The sequence below is a fragment of the Saccopteryx leptura genome, chromosome 7, assembly GCF_036850995.1.
Source record: "Saccopteryx leptura isolate mSacLep1 chromosome 7, mSacLep1_pri_phased_curated, whole genome shotgun sequence".
NCBI classification, from domain to species: domain Eukaryota; kingdom Metazoa; phylum Chordata; class Mammalia; order Chiroptera; family Emballonuridae; genus Saccopteryx; species Saccopteryx leptura.
This window is the reverse complement of record NC_089509.1, coordinates 73,690,823-73,713,329: the sequence shown is the minus strand read 5'-3', so window position 1 is coordinate 73,713,329 and position 22,507 is coordinate 73,690,823. Positions and strand designations below refer to the sequence as shown.

The following is a 22,507-nucleotide window of genomic DNA, read 5'->3' as shown; positions in this document are numbered from 1 at the left end:
TCTGTTGCAACCAGAGCCATTCTAACGCCTGAGACAGAGGCCACAGAGCCATCCTCTGGGTCAACTTTGCTCCAATGGAGCCCTGGCTGCAGGAGGGGAAGAGAGAGACAAAGAGGAAGGAGAGGGGGAGGGGTGGAGAAGCAGATGGGCGCTTCTCCTGTGTGCCCTGGCCAGGAATTGAACCCGGGACTCCTGCATGCCAGGCCAACGCTCTATCACTGAGCCAACCGGCCAGGGCCCATTTGTGTTTTTTAATTAATTAGTAAGACAAGTCTAAAATTGATATGCAATAAAAAGGACCTAGAATTGCTAAAAGGATTCTGAAGAAATGAGCAAATCTGGATGATTTTATACTATTTGATTTCAAGAGTTTTATTATATCTCCTGAAATTGAGCAGAATGACATGGTTGTATAAGGATAGCTAGGAGTTAAAGCAGAATAAACAGTCTAGAAATAGATCACACAACCATAGTTAATTGATTTTCTATGAAAATAGACATTGTTTTTATAATTAGAAAAACAATTTAGTAAAGAAAAAAATAATAAACTTGATAAAATGGCTTTATTTTGTTTCAATCTTTACTATTACTTGTGACTTTCTGAAGTTCAATTTCTTTATGTGCATATGGAGGATGTAATGATAACCCAGACCCAAATCATTCATGTTATTTACACTAGTATTTATATTACCAGGTCAAAAGAAAGATTCTTGCAAGTAAATAATATGACTGTAGTCTTGAAAGAACTTGGAAATATTAGAAAATAATATCTACATGTTATGGTTTTATCTTGTCATGTTTCGTAATGTCTCTATTAAATTATCTACTTTTCATTATGCTAGTATTAGTTTAGCTTTATATTCACTTGTTAAAAACTGCTGCTTAGTTGTTATTATACAACATGAATATTATTGAAGCAGCCCAGAGAATTCTCTCAGAAGTGATCCTCTCTAGGGGGGGATAGATGGAGATGGAAGGAGACTTGACTTGGGGTGGTGAACACACAATACATATCTTAATGACGTATTATATAATTGTACACCTGAAACTGTATAATTTTATTAACCAATGTCACCCCAAAAATTAAATACATTTTTTTAAAGTGACCCTCACTATGTAAAGAATCTAATTATTCTGGCGTTCACTAAGAGCAATGTGATTATTTTGAGAAATTTTTGGTTGGTTTTGTTTAATATACATATTTGTTACTTAATGATAAATTGTTGACATAATGACAATGAATTAAATGTTTCATTATAGACATTCATATCACTTCTAAGTGGTTTTCTTAGGTAAAGGGAAGACGGTATGAGTATAGGAAACATAAAATAAAAATGATTTTATATCATATATTAAAGTTTGGAAGCTGAAGTTATGCTTTATTTGGGAAAACCAGTGAGAACTATTGCTTGTAAACTACCAGGACTGAGAATAAAGGCAAGCCAAATATTTCAGAGAATAGAAACTACAAATGTGTTTAGTTGTATGGATACTCAGTTGCCCTTTTGTATGTAAAGCAGTTTTATGGTTTCCAAATATTTTTAATTTTGTTTGGTGTATTTATCTATGTAATAATAAAGTCATGGCAACAAAGTTAAGTTAAAAAATAATAGTTTGCAAAAAAAGGCTTCAGATATTTGTTGGGTTTTTGTCTTGTTTTTATTTATTTTTTTATGTGTGTGACAGAGACAGAGAGGGACAGATAGGGACAGACAGAAAGGGAGAGAGATGAGAAGCATCACTTCTTCAGTGCAGCACTTTAGTTCATTGATTGCCTTCTCATATATGCCCTGACCAGGGGGCTAAAGCAGACTGAGTGACCCCTGGTTCAAGCCAGTGACCTTGGGCTCAAGCTGATGATCTTTGCCCAAATCAGATGAGCCTGCACTTAAGCCGGCGACCTCAGGGTTTCAAACCTGGGTCCTCCGCATCCCAGTCTGACGCTCCATCCACTGCACCACTGCCTGGTCAAGCTTTTTTTTTTTCTTTTTCTTTTCCTTTTTTTTTTGGTTTAGTTGCTTTTCTCCTTGTAGTCTAACCAACAACAACATGATCTTTTATTATTATGAAAAATCAGTACAATATAGTATGCGAAATTAAAAATTAAAGAATTAGATGAAAAATATCAAATTCCCACTTTGCTTTCTAGCCAATCTCCCTCCAGAGTAAGTTTAAAAGTGTTACATTTAAATAAATGAAGCTTCAATTTATGAAACATCCTGAAAGGATCTAGAAAGAATGAAATTTCTATTAATAACCATTTTATTGGTTGTGCTAATTGTAGCTTTTTGTGGGGATTTACATGGGTATTTTTTTTCCACAAGTAATTAAAAAGCATGTAAATACATTTTCCATTTTTCTTACATATAACTTTGTTATTTTATAGTTTGTTTGGAATGATAAAGACCTGTTTAGTAGCAAGGATCTCTTCCCACAGAGTCAATTTCTCACTCTTTAGATTATTTTCTAGGCTGATTTCAACAATAAAAAAAACACACTAAAAGTTAGCATTCAGATTTTACCCACTCACAACAAAAGAAAAAAAAAAGAAGAATGGGGGGGATTTACAATTACTGAAATTTATCAGGTGATTATTAACTAGTTGTATATTAATTACATTTAAATATTCATAATTATATATTTAAACTGTGAACTCATAAGTAGAAATCAAGAAATTACTAAAATGAAAATTAGTAAAATATATACCATTGTTACTTGAGACATCATTAATAAATGTTATTTTTGCATAAATCTAGGAAAATATAACATCGATTTTGAGACATAAAAGGAGATAGCTTCATGGTTACAATTAAAATAATTTAATATTCAGAGAATTTAAAATTTTATTGATATTCTGCATAAGAATAATTTTAATAATAAATACATTGCCTTAGTTTGTTAAATTAAAATTTATAACGTGATATTATAAATTGTAATAACTGATATACATACATTGTTTTTCTTGCAGATTATCATAAGAGTACTGGAAAGGCAAAGACAACATTGCAAAAAGGTAAACATTCATTTGTGTGCTCATTAGTATAATTTACTTAAGGCACTTACAAATTCAATTCTTAGGTTTCTCTGATTTTCTCTGATACGAGGTTCATTATAAATACATATGTTCTTTGAAGTGATGTTTTGTTTTATTAGATATAATGAAAAATTAGAAATAACACACTGGCCCTGGCCAGTTGGCTCAGTGGTAGAGCGTCGGCCTGGCATGTGGGAGTCCCGGTTCAATTCCCAGCCAGGGTACACAGGAGAAGCGTCCATCTGCTTCTCTACCCCTCCCCCTCTCCTTCCTCTCTGTCTCTCTCTTCCCCTCCTGCAGCCAAGGATCCATTGGAGCAAAGTTTGCCCGGGTGCTGAGGATGGCTCTGTGGCCTCTACCTCAGGTGCTAGAATGGCTCTGATTGCGGCAGAGCAACGCCCCAGATGGGCAGAGCATTGCCCCTTGGTGGGCATGCCACGTGGATCCTGGTCGGGCGCATGTGGGAGTCTGTCTGACTACCTCCCCGTTTCCAACTTCAGAAAAATACAAAAAATGAAAAATAAAAATTAAATAAATAAATAAATAAATAAGAAATAACACACTAATAATTTGTTACTGTTTTCTGTTGAACTCAGAATTCTTATATTCTTTAAGATATTTATAAGGCCCTGGCTAGGTGGATCAATGTAGATAGCCTTGTCCCAGCACACCAAAGTCACAGGTTCAATCTCCAGTCAGGGCACGTATGAGAAGCAACCAATGAGTGCACAACTAAGTGGAAGAGCTAGGTGGAATAACAAGTTGATGTTTCTCTTTTTCTTTTTTCTCCATCCTCTCTCTTTCCCTCTCTCCTTTCCTTTCTCAGTCACTCTCAAATCAATGATAATTAGAAAAATTTGTAAGAATTATATACTAAGAACAAAACAAATCAAAATTATAATAATTGAATGTAATTTTCTCTGTCTCATAAAAAAGTATTATATAATTTAAAAATTGAGGTGTTGTTTTCCTTATATTAAATTTAACTATAAATTGTTACTATGGGAATAAAAGTAACATTCATCTTGAGAAACAAGAGTCAATAAATAATAAAATAATTTTCAAATTGGTACCTTGAGAAATTATAGTAAATATTTTACACTATATTAAAATAGCATGCTTTATTTAATATCACAATTTTTTTTCATAGGATATTGTTTTTTTCTGATTTAAAACTGCTGCAGAAATTATTAGCATTATTAAATACATATTCTTTTTATAGTAAAACACTCATGAGTATTGCTTCCTGAGATAGAAGATCCAGTTCTAAGGTGTAAAAGGATAGCACAGTTCATTTTGCCCCTCTAGTGGTAGAGTTGTGAGGAGAAATAGGGAAATTGAAGTTTTGCACTGAAAATTCCAAGCTCACTATATTTTGAGGTTATAATAATTTAAAAAATAGGTTCAGTTTTCTTATTTACAGAGTAAGTATGTATACAAAGCTTGTAATGTGAATCACAGTGGCACAACTTCTGTGACAGCTGTTTTTAGCCTGGTTTGGAGCACTAACAAAGAATGGGTGTTAGACTTTTTTGAAAGCCTCTACAATTCCTGAACATGTATTTCCTTTCTGCCTTTGCACTGCTGGAGTCATTCCAACGTCTGAAAGAGGAGAAATAGGAAACACAGTGGTGGAGGATGTCATACCTAATACTGATATTAATTTCAGCCTAAGAATTCAGGAACTTCTAAGAATAGCCATGAGAACTTCCATACCCCTCAAAGCTTCTCCAAAATTTTTTACTGAAATTTATTATTGAAGCAACAAGTTGTACTTTTTCCCTAATGAGACCTCATGCCTAAAAAAAATATGAAATACTTCTAAATCTTTCCTAAATATTGGTACATATATATAAATTAAAATAATTAAATTTTTATCATAACATTTTATACTTCCAAACCAAGGGTGACATAACCCAGTATCTTTTATTCTCTCAAATTATGAAACAGTTGATAGGTAATGCCCTATGAATTTATTATGAGAAATTTAAACTTGAAATTCCAATAGCAACAAAGTATGATAATAGTTGCATCTCCCTTATTCTAAATCTCACAGTAGATACAACAGATAATTTTAATACTGTATAGATGTAATGTGAAAGTTTTACTTCTTTAGTTTTTCATGTTTACTCCTTAAATAACTTTATACAACTAGTTGTTTATATATTAAATTATGATAATTTATTTATAATAAAGAATATTGCTTTCTGATATTTTCATACCTTCTAGGAAAGCCAGATTTCTGCTTTTTGGGAGAAGAAGTTGGAGTCTGTCGAGGATACATTACTAGGTATTTTTATAGCAACCAGTCAAAGCAGTGTGAAAGTTTCAAGTATGGTGGATGCCTTGGCAACCTAAACAACTTTGAATCACTGGAAGAATGCAAGAATACCTGTGAGGATGCATGTAAGTTTATTTCGCATCTCACTTTACTTTATTTATAAGCATTTAAACAAAAATTAGGCATCTTACAGCAGTGATCCCCAACCCCCGGGCCGCGTACCAGTACCGGTCCGTGGGCCATTTGGTACCGGTCTGCAGAGAAAGAATAAATAACTTACATTATTTCTGCTTTATTTTATATTTAAGTCTGAATGATGTTTTCTTTTTAAAAAATGACTAGATTCCCCCTGTTACATCCATCTAAGACTCACTCTTGACGCTTGTCTTGGTCACGTGATACATTTACCCGTCCCACCCTAAAGGCCGGTCCTTGAAAATATTTTCTGACATTAAACCAGTCCGTGGCCCAAAAAAGGTTGGAGACCAGTGTCTTACAGGATGTTTAAGTTTACCCAGCACTTGTTTTTGCCATACTAATGAAGATACATTTGTATACATTAAATCTGATAGAAATTAGTCACAGTGTTAAAGAAACTATTTAAAGCACAAATATTTAAGAAATGTAACTACAGGGGAATTTGTTTCCATGTATCCAACATTATGGTTTTTTCTGGTTACATTACTTAATTTTCATTCCTGAGAATACTGTATTATTATTAAGGCACAAGATTAGAATTGCTGAAATCCTTAAATTTTAACAATTTGAGGACAAATAGTTCTTTAGAACTTTCCACTTAAAATCAATCTGTTTTATGTGACCATAAAATTTATTAAATGAGTGACTTAAACATGAACTGTTATACATTTTTAAACTAAGAACTAGTCGTTCATGGAAATATCATCTTATTTTATATATGTATATATGTATATATAAAAATTTTAAAAGATTAACTGGATATTAACATAGAAATGTAGATAAAATTTATAGAAATTTACTTTTCTTTTTTTTTTTTTTTTTTTTTTTTGTATTTTTGTATTTTTCTGAAGCTGGAAACGGGGAGAGACAGTCAGACAGACTCCCGCTTCCGCCCGACCGGGATCCACCCCGCGGGCCCACCAGGGACGACGCTCTGCCCACCAGGGGGCGATGCTCTGCCCCTCCGGGGCGTCGCTCTGCCAAGACCAGAGCCACTCTAGCGCCTGGGGCAGAGGCCAAGCAGCCATCCCCAGCGCCCGGGCCGTCTTTGCTCTAATGGAGCCTCCGCTGCGGGAGGGGAAGAGAGAGACAGAAAGGAAGGAGGGGGGTGAGTGGAGAAGTAAATGGGCGCTTCTCCTATGTGCCCTGGCCAGGAATCGAACCCGGGTCCCCCGCACGCCAGGCCAACACTCTACCGCTGAGCCAACCGGCCAGGGCCAGAAATTTACTTTTCTTAACACAACTGCTGTGCTTTGCTGTTATATATTATTACGGGCTATATGATAATGTCTCATATTTTAGTTGGCTGTGTATTTTCCAGTGAATGACTCTAGAACCCAGCCTGATCCTGTGCACAATAACGCCTTGACACCCAAGCCCCGCAAAGTGAACAGATTAGGTAAGAATTTTATTTTTTAGAAAATTGCTGCCAGAAAAATATTATCATGTTAACAATAAAAGTGGAATGTATATTAGAACTATGTTTAAAAAAAGTATACCTGTTTTGTTATTTACTAATAGGTGTGTTGAAATGAAGATTCAAAATACTGAAGACATTTAATGTCATAAAATAATAATTTTCCTAATCTATTTTAAAGTATGCTTTGAAGTAGAGCTTTGATTATGTATCACATGAAACTTTCATGCAATATTTAACTCTATGCCAAATTTATTTTATAAACTAATTCTATAAACTAGCAGCCTCGGTGTCCGACGGTAAATCATTATAATGGCAGCAGTGGGTCAAAGACAGTGAAAAATGCTCTTAAATTGAGTGTGGATTCGGGCAAGGTCTCTGGGGTTAGTCCCAGGCCAGATGAAGAATTTGTTGAATAACCATCCCCAAAGGATATGTCACTTGGAAGGGAATTTTCGTTTGGACTTCTGCAGAACTATTTTCTGGGCTCTACCCTGTTAACATGTCACTCAAGTTGAAACTATCATACAAGAGATGTGTCCACAAAATTTCAGAATTTAGGAAAATGGTGAAAATACTGGAAAATATAACCATGGAACCACAAGCATTTAAGCAGTTAAAAAACAACCTAAAAAGCTGAAAGTTAACAGCACAAATGTAAGGTCCTACTCTTACCTAAGTTTTTAAAAATCACAGATGATCATTCAGAAATTGAGGTTTGTTTAGAAGTAGTCCATGTGAAAGTGTTAAATGTAAACTTGGCATGAGTTGAAAGTGTTCCGTGGCTATTAAATGGACCCTGAAGCTAAAAAGAGACATGATGTCTGGACCAGGTGTTCTCCACCCTGGCCATGTACTAGAATCAGATGAGGTTCAGAATCCAAATGTCTTTGAGCATCGTTTTTTACAACAACAACAAAAAATAAGCAAGTAAGTAAGCAAACAGAAAGCAAACATAACTTCCGCCCAGATGGATTTAAAGCACTAGAAATTGTTGACTATGACTTAACTAGAACGAAGGATGTGAATGTGCAGCTCAGTCCAGCACTGACCTCATCACGTCTGGGGGACTAGCTTCAGCCTTGAATGCCTAACTTAGACGTCACATAGAGAACTGGAAACATGTTTATAGAAGGACTGGAAAGTGTAAGGAGCCTGACATCCAAGAGCAAGCATCATAAATGCTCTTAGTACTTAAACAATTGTCGTGGGAAAGGAGAGTTTAGTTCTGTGCCTGCCTTACCTGCCGTCCTCCCTGTTCCAGCTCCACCCCCACCTCGCGTCTCCACCGGACCTTATTTCCCCCAACCCAGACTAAAAATCAAGATTAATATAATGACTTCTACCTTATAAACTTCTTCCCATAAAGTGTTTTATTTTTAATGTGGTGTTTTAAAAAATGAATGGGTGCCTCTGGGATTAAATTCTCTAACTTATAGGCATGTTAGCATTGTTCTAAAAGCACTGAGATATCATTGAGGGCATGCAAAATTTCACTGGGAGTTAGACAATATGGTATGCCTTGAGATCCTTATATTCGGTAATGAGAGCAGTGAATTCAAATGCAGATGAATTTGAGCCTAAATCTTTAAACACTACTTGTAATAATGATAAGTAACTTTGTAGCTCTTATTCTTTTATTTTTAGCACCAAATAATTTTATTGAGTTGTTTCTCTGTATCCTTCCAGCCCTGTGTCTTTCAATGACATTTTTTAAAATCAGTTAAAAATTATGCATTGAAAAGGAGCTAAAAATGGGTAGAGTAGGTTAAGGGATGATTTTGCTCTGAAGTGTTATCAAGAACTGTATGAAAATTGTAATTATTGGCAGGTAAACTACCAAAATAAAAAGGGGAAAATAAAATAATTGTGAGAAAGTACATCAGTTTTTAAACTTATATATGTATGTATTTACTTATTTGTGTGTGTGTGTGAGAGAGAGAGAGAGAGACAGAAAGAGACAGAGACAGATAGGGACAGACAGACAGCAAGGGAGAGAGATGAGAAGCATCAGTTCTCTGTTGCGGCACCTTAGCTGTTCATTGCTTGCTGTCTCATGTGTGTGCTGACTGAGGGGCTCCAGCCAAGGCAGTAACCCCTTGCTCAAGCCCTTGACTGTGGGCTTAAAGCCAGTGACCTTTGGGCTCAAGCCGGTAGGGTCATGTTCATGATCCCATGCTCAAGCTAGTGACCCCATGCTCAAGCTTGTAAGCCTGCACTTAAGCCAGATGAGCCCATGCTCAAGTCCGCAACTTCAGAGTTTTGAACCTAGGTCTTCAGCTTCCCAGGCTGACACTTTATCTACTGTGCCACCACCTGGTCAGGCTACATTTATTTTTTTATTTAAGTGTAGTTGGTATATACATCTTACATTGGTTATATTAGTTTCAGTTGTATAGTATAGTGTTTGACATTTTTTACCTTACAATATGATTACCCACTAATTTTAGTAATCATCTGTAGTGTAAAATCATCACAATATTATTGACTATATAGCCCTTCCTCTTTTGGTCTCTGTTTCTATCAGTCTGTTTCTGTTTTGTTTGCTTTGTTTGTTGTAATTTTATATTCCACATACAAGTGAAACCAATGTTTGTCTTTCTCTGCCTGACTTATTTCACTTAGCATAATACCCTCCAGATCTATCTATGTTTTCACAAATAGCAAGATTTCATTCCTTTTTATTGCTGCATAATTATATCCACACATGCATACTGCATCTTTATCCATTTATCTATCAAAGGACATCTAGGTCCATCTCAATTGCTTCCATATATCTTGGCTATTGCATATAATGCTGCAGTGAATATAGGGGTGCATATATCTTTTTTAATTAGTGTTTTTATTTTCTTTAAATAAATATCCACAAGAGGGATTGCTGGGTCATACAGTATATCTGCTTGTAGTAGTAAATGAATTTTAAATATTCTCTGATAAATGTTCTCTCCCTCTTTTGATGTAGATATACACTAAAAAGTCTAATAAGTAAAATAATAATTATAAGAGTAAATGATTAACTAAGGAAATAGTTAAAATTCACATGAACTTAAAAGGAAATTTTATTAAGAATATTCTTATTTACATGAAATCATGTAATTGACCTAAATGACAAGTTTGGTTTGAAGGATGGCTTAACATTTAAAGTGTGATAATCAAGTTCTGCCTCAACTCAGATATACTATCAATGTAATATATATAATAAACGTAATATACAGGGTTGGGCAAAAGTAGGTCAGTAATAATAATGATGCAATAATTAATAAATAGCAATATCAGAATAAAGTGTATTTTGCATACTCACAACTGTAATCCTACCTGGCCCACACTTGCATGTACAGTTAGCTGCACACCCCAGTTAACCACTGGCACTGTCACTATAGAAAAGCCTCACTTCATCAACAACCCACTTCCACCACCATCACAAAGAAGTAGGCCGTTTTTCATAATCCATTCTCGAACCCAGAAGCATTAAAACTTCCCTCATAACCTAACTAAGCCTGCATAGTGACTCTGGTGCTTCAGACGCTGATATTCTGACAAGCTAGCTTTCCAAAAATAAACGAAAACTTGTGGAGAGGAACCATCAGACCTTCTACTTCCTGGCTGGAGAGCTGATGAGAAACAAAAATATAGCACTTCATCTCTGCCAAGATTGCTGCCATCAAATACAGTCACCCCAGGTGACCACTGGCTTCTTTTTCTAATCCCTTTCTTCCTGTGCTATGCTTGGTTTTAAGAAGGATAATCTCTTTTTTTTTTTTTTTTTTTCCCTCTGGTCATTATTTCCCCAGAGAAGTGTTTCTAAAACTCAAAAAATATACATACACCTTTAAAAGAGAAAAATCACAGACTTTCAATTTGTAAACCAAGTTGCTTTGACACTAATTTTATATGAGCAAGAATAAGAGTAGGAATAAACTTCTGATGACTGTGACTATTATACAATTGTAAATCAAAAATAATCCACAAATGAATAAAATACAAACTAAAAAGTAATAATAACACCAATTTGATGGCACATATTTTTTTCTAAAAACTATCCCTATTATGATATGAATTAGGAATGAAGTAGGACTAAATTAGAATAACCTGCACTACACTATGCTCTGTGTAATTCAGTGACTGCCCTTTTTTGTATACTAAATAATCTTCTCAGGAATGAATTGGAGAAGTCTTGATATAAAACATGTTGATTAGGCCCGACCAGTGGTGGTGCAGTAGGTACAGCTTCTGACCTGGGACACTGAGGTCCTGGGTTCTAAACCCTGAGGTTGCCGGCTTGAGCACAGGCTAACCAGCTTAAGCCTAAAGCCATCAGTTTGTCCATGAGATCGTAAACATAATCCCATGGTCTCTGGCTTGAGCCCAAAAATCTCTGGTTTAAAGCCCAAGTTCACTGGCTTAAAACCCAAGTTCGCTGGCTTGAACAAGGGGTCACTGGCTCAGTTGGAGCCTACCTGGTCAAGGCACATTAGAGAAAGCAATCAATGAACAACTAAGGTGCTGCAACTATGAGTTGTTGCTTCTCATCTCTCTCACTTCCTGTCTCAATCTCTCACTAAAATAAAATAAAATAAAGTAAAATAAAAACTTTAAAAAAAAGTGTTGGTTAGGAAAATCCCAACTCTGTTTCCTAGGGAAACAAAAGAATGAAGTTCTACTTTTCTGTCACATTATAATGCTATTAAATGGATCTGAGTGGTCAATGCAAACATGATCCTATAGGCAGGAAGTTTGGTCTGTTACTTCTAGAATCAGTCCATGATGAACATGACCCAGTAATTCTTGCCTTCTAATGTTTGAGCTCTCTAAATACCATGTAGCTCAGCACTGTTACTCCAAGACTTGTCTCCGGACTTCTTGTTTGATGATCTATTTTGATTAGATATCTTTCTCCTGTTCAAACTTGTTAAATTACAACTTCCTGCACTTAACTGAGGGAAGAAGTATCTAAGACATTCTGAACCTGAGATTCAAAGAAGAGATAACTTGGGAATCAAATATAAAGGGGAAGTTTTGATAATTTTATTTGTAATTATTAAAATATCTTTGCTAAATTGCTTTTATTTTCTAGTTAGTTTTCAGATGACATAACAGTGGTTAAGAGTATTGGCTTTATGGGCAGAAAGATGTGGGTTTTATGTCCAGTTCTGCTTTTTGCCAACGCTCCTGAAGCCTTGAAAAAAATCACACAATAGCCGGAGGTTCCTCATTTGTTACATGTGGGCAGTAATTTCTCATAAAAATTTTGTGAAAATTATGATGACATATAAAAATTTTAACTCACTGTTTAGCACGCAGTAAGAGCTCAGAAGTACTAATATTTGAGGTTTTCTATGATGATGATAAGAAGGAGCAAGAGGAGGAGGAAGAGAAGGAGAAAAGAAAGAGGAGGAGGAGGATTATCTAGTGTCAATGGAGGTTCATAGCAGGAAAAAAAATAATCAGAGCTATTGTTTATATACATTTATCAATGATAATTTTTAATATAATTAAAGCCTGTGTGACCTTGATCTGAAGTCTCTTTAATTTCTTAATATTATGATTGTCTAACACAACATAAAGTAGTTATAAAACTAAAACATAATTAGAAAATACCAGTAAATGTTTTGTGTCGTTGAATCTTATTTATGATCAGACAACTTGCAAACCCGTTTCCAACTTTGTCTTATAACCTGATGTTGAAATCTTATACTTTTTATTTCAGTTCAACTCCACAATATTGTGTGCCTCTTCCATGACTGGAATTGTCATGAGGCCTGGCAGTCTGAGGATGACAAACAAGACGGTGGTTTTGTCTTTATAGGCAGGCAGGCTTGTGGAAGTGGGGAAGGAGGTAGATGCATAGGAAACCTCAGTGCCTATTTTATATGCTAAGTCAGACTCCGGCACAAGTATCAATATTATGGAAGACATAAAAATGATATTGTACTTCCACTGAGGTCAAAACTAAAATTTTCTGTACTCTCAAAACATGGGCTTTATATTCTATCGAATATCTTGGACCTGTTTGCATAGATGCCAGCTAGACCATGGGCATAGTTCACAATTTCCTTTTCATTCAGGGAATTCTAAAGTAAAGCCACACTGGAATAGCATGATAAAATTACAAATAATTAAATTACTTGTGTCTAGACCAGTGATTTTCAACCTTTTTCATCTTATGGCACACAGAAATTAATTACTAAAATTCTTTAGTCCACCAAAAATATATTTTTTTGTCAATCTGACAAAAAAAGGTTTAATTTTGATTGATTTACCAAGAAAATAATAGTAGTAATTATCTACCCTTTTAGCTCCAAATGATTTTTTTAATAAGTCAGGTACCTATACTTGTATATAAGAATTTCTGGGACCAAAAATTAACCAATCAGATGCAACTTTGTTATGCAACATGACCAATAAGATGCAACTCTTATTTATGACCTATATATTCATGGTTCAAGACAGGGCATTCACACTAGATGGCTATTGTTGTGTTCGCTATTGTTATTTATTTATTTTTATTTGACAATCTAAGGGAAAAGACATTTAGTGCCCCTGACGAAATAGTCAGGTATTGCATGTTTAAAAAATTCTGTGGCACATTGGTGTGCCATGGCATGTGGGTTAAAAATCACGATCTAGACAAAAAAATCCAACCCAATAAATATATACCTATTTTTTCTTCTTCTTCAATATGTGGAGGCTCCCCTGTCCAGATAAGGTTCCTTACAGTCCATTCCCCTGTGACCTTTCAGTTTAAAATGCCCTAATAGCCTACCTTCTACATTTCACACTCAGCGAAGTGGTCCAGTATATATAGGAAAAAAATAAGTTGCACAGCCCACATTTTCCCTCTGCCCGCCCTCTCTTCTCCTCCACATGAAATGTCAGTTGCTGCCCATCTTTTGCCATGAAATGTCAGTTGCTACTTTTTCCTTGTTAATAAATGAAGACACACACTTTTCCTGCTGTACAGAGTTACTGCATGGAAATAGTAAATTTACATGTGATAAGTATTCTCCATTCCTAATCAGAAACAGATTCCATTTCTTGCCTTTTTTTATGATTGCAGGATACTTTATGATAACAGGACTATGGCATCACTCTTAAGTATCTTCATTATATTCAATATAATATTATTTCTCACATTTATTATATAATATATTCTATTCTATAATTTGAGCATTATAATTGCATACAGCTGCAAAAATTAGAAAAGTAGGAAAAATAACACTTGAAGAGCTATGAGCAATGACAAGTTCTGCATAGCACCTTTCTACTTTTGTGGGAATGAGAAAATAAAAAAGAAAAAAAAATAAATGCATTGCAGTAGGGTCTACATTTTGTTAAATAATGTTTAGGCACTTTTAAACACCATTATAGATATAAATGTATATAAACTTTTCATGGAAAATTCAACTATATCTACAAAAAAATAAGTTGAATATAACTTTTCACAATTCTAACTTTACAAATATCTGAACCCATGTACAAGGATGTTCATGAACCATTGTCTGGAATTAAAAAAAAATAGAAGTCATTTATATACATGGGTAATGAATAATACTACAGTGAATATACTGTAATTAATTAAAAAAATAAAATACTGTGCATACATTAAAAAGAATAAGGTATGCATGTGAACAAATGTGGAAACATATCCACAAAATAGTATCAAGTATAATAATAAGACATAATTGTACAGTAATATATGTTTGCAAAAGCAAACAATTTTGGGGATGATGGACACCAAACCATTCACAGTAGTTAAAGGACAGTGGTCAAAAGATAAAGAACTTATGTTTTATATTTGTTATACTTTTGTATTATTTGAACAATTTAAAATGATAATTTGTAATTAGAAAATAAAATATCTTTATATTTTTCTCCACCACAAAATTATGGGGAAAAAAAAGAATTTTGTATTGAAAGGAAAGATTAATTATTAAATTTCATAAAAATATCTAGGAGATAAAAAATAATTTACATGTCATGAGGTGGTTCATAAAACCTAACTAGATTGGTAAAAGTAAAACCTAAATAGGCATATACAACAGGAACAATAAGAAAGGCATTACAGTAAAGATTCAAAGTGAGTTTAAGATTCAAAGTTACTGTGTAAGTTTAAAATAAAATTTACATAAACCACGTCACATAAAACTGACTCTGAAATGCCACCTTGCAATTTAGCAGTCATACGAGGGGATGGCCATTCCTGGAAGAAAATAAACAATCTTGAATTCTGAAACCTATCATAGACCCCCTCTTTAGAGGGAAACTACCCAACTTGTTATTAATGGCATGATTGAGACAGAATGCATTTGTTAATTAAAGTCTCTTTGGAAAATGAACAGAAGCCAGGTTAGTATCTTTTTATTCTATCTTAAATTTCTGTGAATTATTATAATCTAGACCCCCCCAAGCACCCATAGCCTTATATAGACTGCCCACATGTGGCCACGTGCTCATGCACTAATCAAGCAAAGTGCTTGCAGCCAGTAAACCAGCGAGCAAGCCCAACACAGCTGTTTTCTCCACAGTTTACTAGTAACATCAAGCAATTTAGCTCTACTACTAATGACTACCAATTTCCTCTCACTGACGGGACTTCCCAAAGTAGCTACCATTGAACTGAATGATTTCCTCTGCTTCACCTTAAGGAAATGAATGTTCCTTTTATATCATGGTCTCACTTTTACCCTCTGTTTTTGAAAGTGCTTAGTCCCACTGACAGACCAGCTTGTCTGTCTGCTTTAAAAATGTGAGTGTTTAGGGGGAGGGGGAGGGGCACAGAGAAAACTAGACAGAGGGTGACGGAGGACAATCTGACTCTGGGTGAGGGGTATGCAACATAATTTAATGACAAGATAACCTAGACATGTTTTCTTTGAATATATGTACCCTGAATTATTAATGTCATCCCATCAACATTAATAAAAATTTATAAAAAAAAATGTGAGTGTTTTATTTTACTGGCTTTAGCAGTGTTGTTTCTTTGCAAAAGCATATCACTCATCTGGAACCTATGATTCAATTTATGAGCAAACTTTATTACCACGTCAGTTCTACTAGGCTCCTTCTCTGAAGCTTGAAGTTAGAATTTTCTACACCTGAATGTCTGCACTTTAACTTGTGATCATGTTATATCATTCAAAACTTTTTAGTCAAGTGAAGAAACCCTGAGCTTCAGTATTTGTGTCAGACAACAAATATGAATTTGGCTCATTAGGACTTATATTTAAAAGTTGAACATTTATGAACAAATGATATGTATATGTATATATTAATAGTTTTTTAAATGATTATTGTTAAACTCTCAGAAGTTGAATTGTTTAACAGTGGTTGCTTTTGTTATAAACTATATACTATTATATATAAAGGAATCATATCACTTTCCTTTAGCAAATGTATCTACTTTTTCATCTATTGGAGAAAGGTCTCAGTACAGCGGACATTTGGAGATTGCTTAAACATTTTTGTTGAATTAAAATATACAAATTTTACTGAATACTAATTTTATTCATTCAGAATACTATTTTACACAGAAATGCCACAAAATTCATCTATAAACAATAATGTGAAAGTCTCAGATGAACTATCATATAATGACTTACTATGTTTTCTTCCTGTTCTTAGGTGTTTACACTCCGTCCTGGTGTAAGACCCCTGCAGACAGAGGATTGTGTAAGGCCAATGAGAGGAGATTCTACTACAAGTCAAATATTGGGAGATGCCTTTCATTTAATTATAGTGGATGTGGAGGGAACGAAAACAATTTCATTTCTGAAAGAGCATGTTATAGGGCTTGTAAAAAAGGTAGAGAAGACATTAATTATTTGCATTAATTCACTAGTGTTTAAGAAAACAATTGTATTGATGTTATGAATGACTTTTAAACTGAAAAAATATCAATTAAGTTAGTTCTATTTATTTTAAGAAACAAAGTGTTATGATTGAGCTTAGAAATGTCCCCTTTCAACTACATTAAGATAATATTGCTGGATATATTAACTGCAACTCCTCTCAATGTATCTTCATAGAAATAGTATTTTAAAAATCATTTTATTCTTTTAATATTTATATACTAAGCTTCACATTCAAGAATTATACGAAATAGGCCCTAGCCGGTTGGCTCAGTGGTAGAGCGTTGGCCTGGAGTGCAGAGGTCCCAGGTTCGATTTCCGGCCAGGGCACACAGGAGAAGCGCCCATCTGCTTCTCCACCCCTCCCCCTCTCCTTCCTCTCTGTCTCTCTCTTCCCCTCCCGCAGCCGAGGCTCCATTGGAGCAAAGATGGCCCGGGGGGCTGGGGATGGCTCCTTGGCCTCTGACCCAGGCGCTACAGTGGCTCTGGTCACAACAGAGCGACGCCCCAGAGGGGCAGAGCATCGCCCCCTGGTGGGCGTGCCGGGTGGATCCCGGTCAGGCGCATGCGGGAGTCTGTCTGTCTCTCCCCGTTTCTAGCTTCAGAAAAAAATACAAAAAAAAAAGAAAGAAGAATTATACGAAATATATTTAAGCTTTCTTATAACACAAAAAAATTATTCTTCTGAATACAAAAATTATGCATGTTTATAGAATAGTGTAAGTATATAAATAAAATTATCTATAGTCCACCAATCATACATAGTCACATGTTCATGCTTTTAATAAAATGCTCATGAATTTCTAACTGAAATAAAAATCAACAATATATCCATTTTTGCTAACTCATATGCAAAGTGACTTCTAAGACAATAGACTAATTAAAGGCTTTTTAAACTAATTATACTTTTTTGTTTTAAACATTAAAAATTAATTTAAGGAGATTTTAGATAAAATAATACAATAAATCAATTTATCATTCATAATTTTTTTTTCCTTTTGTAGGTTCCTTTCGAAAAATAACAAAACGACGGATACTTAAAATGAAAAAGAGAAGGAAGAAGACAATACAAGTAGGCTTTGAGAACTAGAATTCTACATATTTTAGATGAAAATTTTCACTATGATATCTTTCTCAAAATAATTTTAATTAATATTTTCATTGTTTTCCTATCTATATGTTACCTGCTCTTAATACATTTATATCAGTATTTCTTTTCTAATTTGATCAAATTATGTATTCTAGGGCTATAATTTATTAACTGACTACTATGAATTTAGTTATTTTCTTGATCCCTTTCTGTTTACTATTTAATGACAAATTATCAGACCATTGGCCACATCAAATTCTATTTGGTAATCATCTATTTCATAATATATGGTCACTTATTATTATTATTATTTTTTTGCTCACACAAATATATTATGATCTCTTCTATAGGCCAGGCCCAGATTGAAAAAATACAGTACAGCTATTAAAAAACAAGCACTTTGGGGGTTTCACATCTGAAATGGTGACAAGCACCTTCTGATAAAGATTATTCACTTGTACATTTGGAAAGAGCGGTAATACTAGAATTCTACCATGTTCTTCCCTCTCTAGACATACTTTTTCTCCCTTTGCACTAACCAGTACCTCAGTGGATCTTGAGCAAAACCATATTTGAATAAAGGAGAATCAGTTCTGTGTATGTGTCTGCCTGATTTTTTTAAAATTTAGCTTTCCTTTTTGTTTGCTATTTGGTATAACTATAAAGATAGTTGAATAAGTGTGTGTTCAATACTGATCATTATAAGAAAAAACTTGGTGGGAAAGGGAAGTTTTTAATGGCAGTCTAAAGATAATTCTGCTTATGTACTTCTTAATTTTTTTGTTTGATAATTTTTTTTTTTTTCCAAAAATAGGAAAAACATTTAAACCTCCTGAAACCTACTCATTTATCATTAGGCTTTGCATACAATGAGACCAGTAATTCATGCATAAAAGAAAGAAAGAAAAAAAAGAAACACATGCTGTTTCTGTAGAAGAGGAAAAGAAAATTATTAGAAAGGAAGATTCTACTGGGGTTTTCACAAACATTTCTTTGGAGTTAATTCATTATATTTAGATCTGTATCTTTCCTTCTCTGCTGAGCCACATGTAGTCTGGCATCTCAGCAGCCTCCTAAGCATTTCAGTTTCTCTGTTCATTTCACATTTAAAGTTGAACTTGTCACCTAAAAACAACTGATCACTTCATTTAGTTTAGCTTAATGACCACTCTCTAGCAACAGGATCATAACTCTGCCTGTTCCTCGGGCTTAAAGACTAAACCCAATTTTGATTTATTTTCCCTCATATTCTACATCTAATTAATCTTCAAACACTATTGCTTCTTTTTTCATAAAGTTCATCCAACTCCCAGGTTTTTTAACTCTACGGCATTCTTCACTTCAGTATTAATAATTCCTAGAAATTAATTCAGTATATTTCTCCATTACTGAAAATCCTCAAAGGACTCACTATTTGACACTTAACCCCAACTCTTCCCCACAATTTAATTTTGATATATAGATATATATAAGACTTGCCTACTCTTTTATGATTTCTTCAATTTAGTTAAAGGGTATTCCCTATTCACTGAATACAACTTTATGCAGCTTATTCGTGCTCAAGGTCAATTGAAAAATCCGATTTTCTCCAGATCATTCAACTGAAGTCAGGGCCCAGCTGATATAAGCTATAAAATCACTGTTTCAAGACAGAATATAAAACATCTTAACATACGTTTATAAATCATCTTTATCTTACAGCATACAAATTATATCATTACAAAGTAGTGTCCATTTGTTCACTTAAAAATTTTATATCTTGATTTCAAATATCCCTTACAGAACTATCTGCCTTAAATTGGGTCTTTGCTGTGGATTTGGAGGCTTTTAGAAATCAAAATCCTTTGGAACTATGTTCTGATGTCATTTATAAAGGGATAACAATAGCTTTGAATAAAGGGTAAAGTTTCCTTATGTTAAGTAGCAAGTTGCCACCAAAGACATATAAACAGTACATTGGTGAATTGACTAATTGTCTTCTCCAACAACAGTCAAACAAGACATACAGCAAAATAGTTTACAGTATTTATTGCATATGAATATTATTTTTACTGTTTTTAAATAAGAAGTCATCTGGTGGCATTGTCTTTGTTTTGTTTTGCACAATCAAGGGCATCTAACTATAAATTTTATATAAACTACACAGCATGTACCTATATTTACATACTTTGTTTATTCTGTGTTCAAAATTAACAGGTCATTCTGAAAACAGCTCTAATAATTTTATTTTTACACTATAAGAAAGAAAATATATTATCCTAAATAATAAAGTATGATTGCTGTACTCAGGAAATTTCTCATACTTCAAAAATAATTTACTATTCTTTAGTTATCACAAAGTTAATGTCCAAAGACAAAGAAAAAATATTCCATAAACTCCATTATACTTTTACCTCCTTTAATTGGAATTTGCTAATAATCTCTGTTTAATTATAAATGTGCATTTATATATTATGATTTAGTATTGGTCAAATAAATTAGTATACTATGCTTTACAATCCATATATTCTACATTTACTCTATTTTGTACATAATCCTGTCAATTATATAATTTTATAAATATGATGCATATATTTAAATATATACATCATATTACTATATCTTATATAAATGACTTCCAACCCTGACTACTGAAGGGATCCTGGCTCATCTCCATACCAAAAGAAGGGGAAAAAAATGACACTAAAGTAGCTCTATTTAGGAAACTTCTTAAATTTTTTTATCAGTTGCTCCTGCTCTTGTCTGGTTTTTATGAAACGTAAAGATTTTATATTTAGCCTTTTCAACTTTTGGCTTTCAATTCTTTCTCAAAGACTTTATCTTACACCCCACTTTAATTTCTTTTCCTGCATTCTGCTATGCAGAACAGGAAACCTTGATCTTATCAGTCCCTCAGGTTCAATCTCTGACCTAGTCTAAACACACAGATGGTGTCTTGGATAGAATTGTTCAGACCACTTTTAAAGGGAGCAGTGATACCTAGTAATTCATTTTATGAGGGAGAGGAAAAAAAGAGGCATTTGCAGGCATTTAATCATATGATAAAATACAGGATTAGGGCAAGTAATACGATTTTATCATCAATTTGCTCATAGATGCAAAAATTCTGGCCCAAACAGTCTTAAACAAAACACTGCTTTAATCATAAAATTGAGAAGGGCAGAGGTACTTGATGTCAGTATGGATGGACTCAAGGCTTCATATTGTCATCAAACTCAGTTTATCTTCACCCCAGATTCTGCAACCCAACTTTTTTGCCCTTATTTTCTAATATTACAGGATTTCAAGATACTTTCTGAATTTTAGCCATTTGAGCCCACAGTCTTTCAGAAAAATGTTCTCCAGAAAACTTTGGATTTTGTTACCTGAAATAATTAAAGTCCTGGACTCAGGCACAATACATGAAAGAAATTGATCAGCTGGATTTCATTAAATTAAAAATGTTTGCTCTGAAAAAGACAATATCAAGGGATTAAAAGACAGCAATAGATGGAGAGAAAATATTTGCAAAAGACACATCTGATATAGGACTATTAGCCAAAATACATAACAACTCTATTTCAAAAATGGCTCAAAGTCCTTAATGGACACCTCACCAAAGAAGATATAAAGATGTCAAATAGCATCTGAAAAGATGCTTCACATCATAAGTTATCATGAAAATTCACACTAAAACAACCATAAGCCACTACTACACACCTATTAGAATGGTCAAAATCAGGCACACTGACACTACCAAGTGCTGGTGAAAATGTGAAGCAAGAGCAACTCTTACACATTGCCGGAAGGAATGCAAAGTGCTACCGCCACTTCGGGAGACAGGTGGGTAGTTTCTTATAAAACTAAACACCTTACTATACCACTTTGCAATCACACTCCTTGATATTTATCTAAAGGAGTTAAAAGTTTATGTTTACACAAAAACCAGCACATAGATGTTTATAGCAACTTTATTTGATTACAAATAAAGTTGCTATAAACAAAACTTGGAATCAACCATGTGGGAGACTGCAAGTGGCAAAGCCTTTGTAAGTTTGAGGTTTAGCAAAAGGTTAAGTTCCCCCCTTCACCTGCATATTGGCTATGAAGCTGAGTATTTGCACTCATCCTAAAACCCTACCTCACTTGCTTGGTTAAGTTGCAAGAAGCAATTTACATGCCCTTCCTCTCACCCTTTGTTCTAATGTTGGTTGATTTCAGTTATGCAGGGTGGAGGGTTTCTGCACTTAGGAGAATTCTTGGGTTGCCTTGGAGATGTGTGACTTTGTATTGGAGATTTTCTTATTTGCATATGGCTGTATAATAAAGCAGGCCAGGGGCTCTTGGCTTTTTGCAAGCTATCTTCTGTGTTGCAGAGAGTCCTCCTGAGCCCAACCTATTTCTGTTTAAGTCTATTTTCTTCATTCTGTATCATTCTCCCTCAGGGACCTGGAATTACTAGCTGTGCTGGCTGGTTCGCAGCACAAACATAATGTCCTTTAGTGGGTGAATGGCTAAATAAACTGTAATATATCTACACAGTGAAATATAGTATTCAGTTTCAAAAAGAAATGGGCTACCAAGCTATCAAAACACATGAAGGAAACTCAATGCACATTACTAAATGAAAGGAGCCAATCTGGAATAGCTAAGTACATAA

At 34.2% G+C, this 22,507-nt stretch overlaps 1 protein-coding gene across 2 annotated transcripts in view; it reads left to right on the top strand.

Annotated features, from left to right (window-relative positions):
* Nucleotides 1-18,448, top strand: part of TFPI (tissue factor pathway inhibitor) — a 54,066-nt gene extending 35,618 nt beyond the window's left edge. Inside the window, exons 4-8 of one of the 2 annotated variants that reach the window (XM_066345372.1) lie at nucleotides 2,969-3,013; nucleotides 5,264-5,440; nucleotides 6,835-6,912; nucleotides 16,552-16,731; nucleotides 17,783-18,448. In XM_066345372.1, coding sequence (XP_066201469.1) covers nucleotides 2,969-3,013; nucleotides 5,264-5,440; nucleotides 6,835-6,912; nucleotides 16,552-16,731; nucleotides 17,783-17,868 — 566 coding nt within the window. In that variant the 3' untranslated portion in view covers nucleotides 17,869-18,448. The remainder of the gene's footprint in view (nucleotides 1-2,968; nucleotides 3,014-5,263; nucleotides 5,441-6,834; nucleotides 6,913-16,551; nucleotides 16,732-17,782) is intronic. The other variant, XM_066345374.1, reaches the window with a different exon arrangement.
* The last annotated feature ends 4,059 nt before the right edge of the window (nucleotides 18,449-22,507 follow it).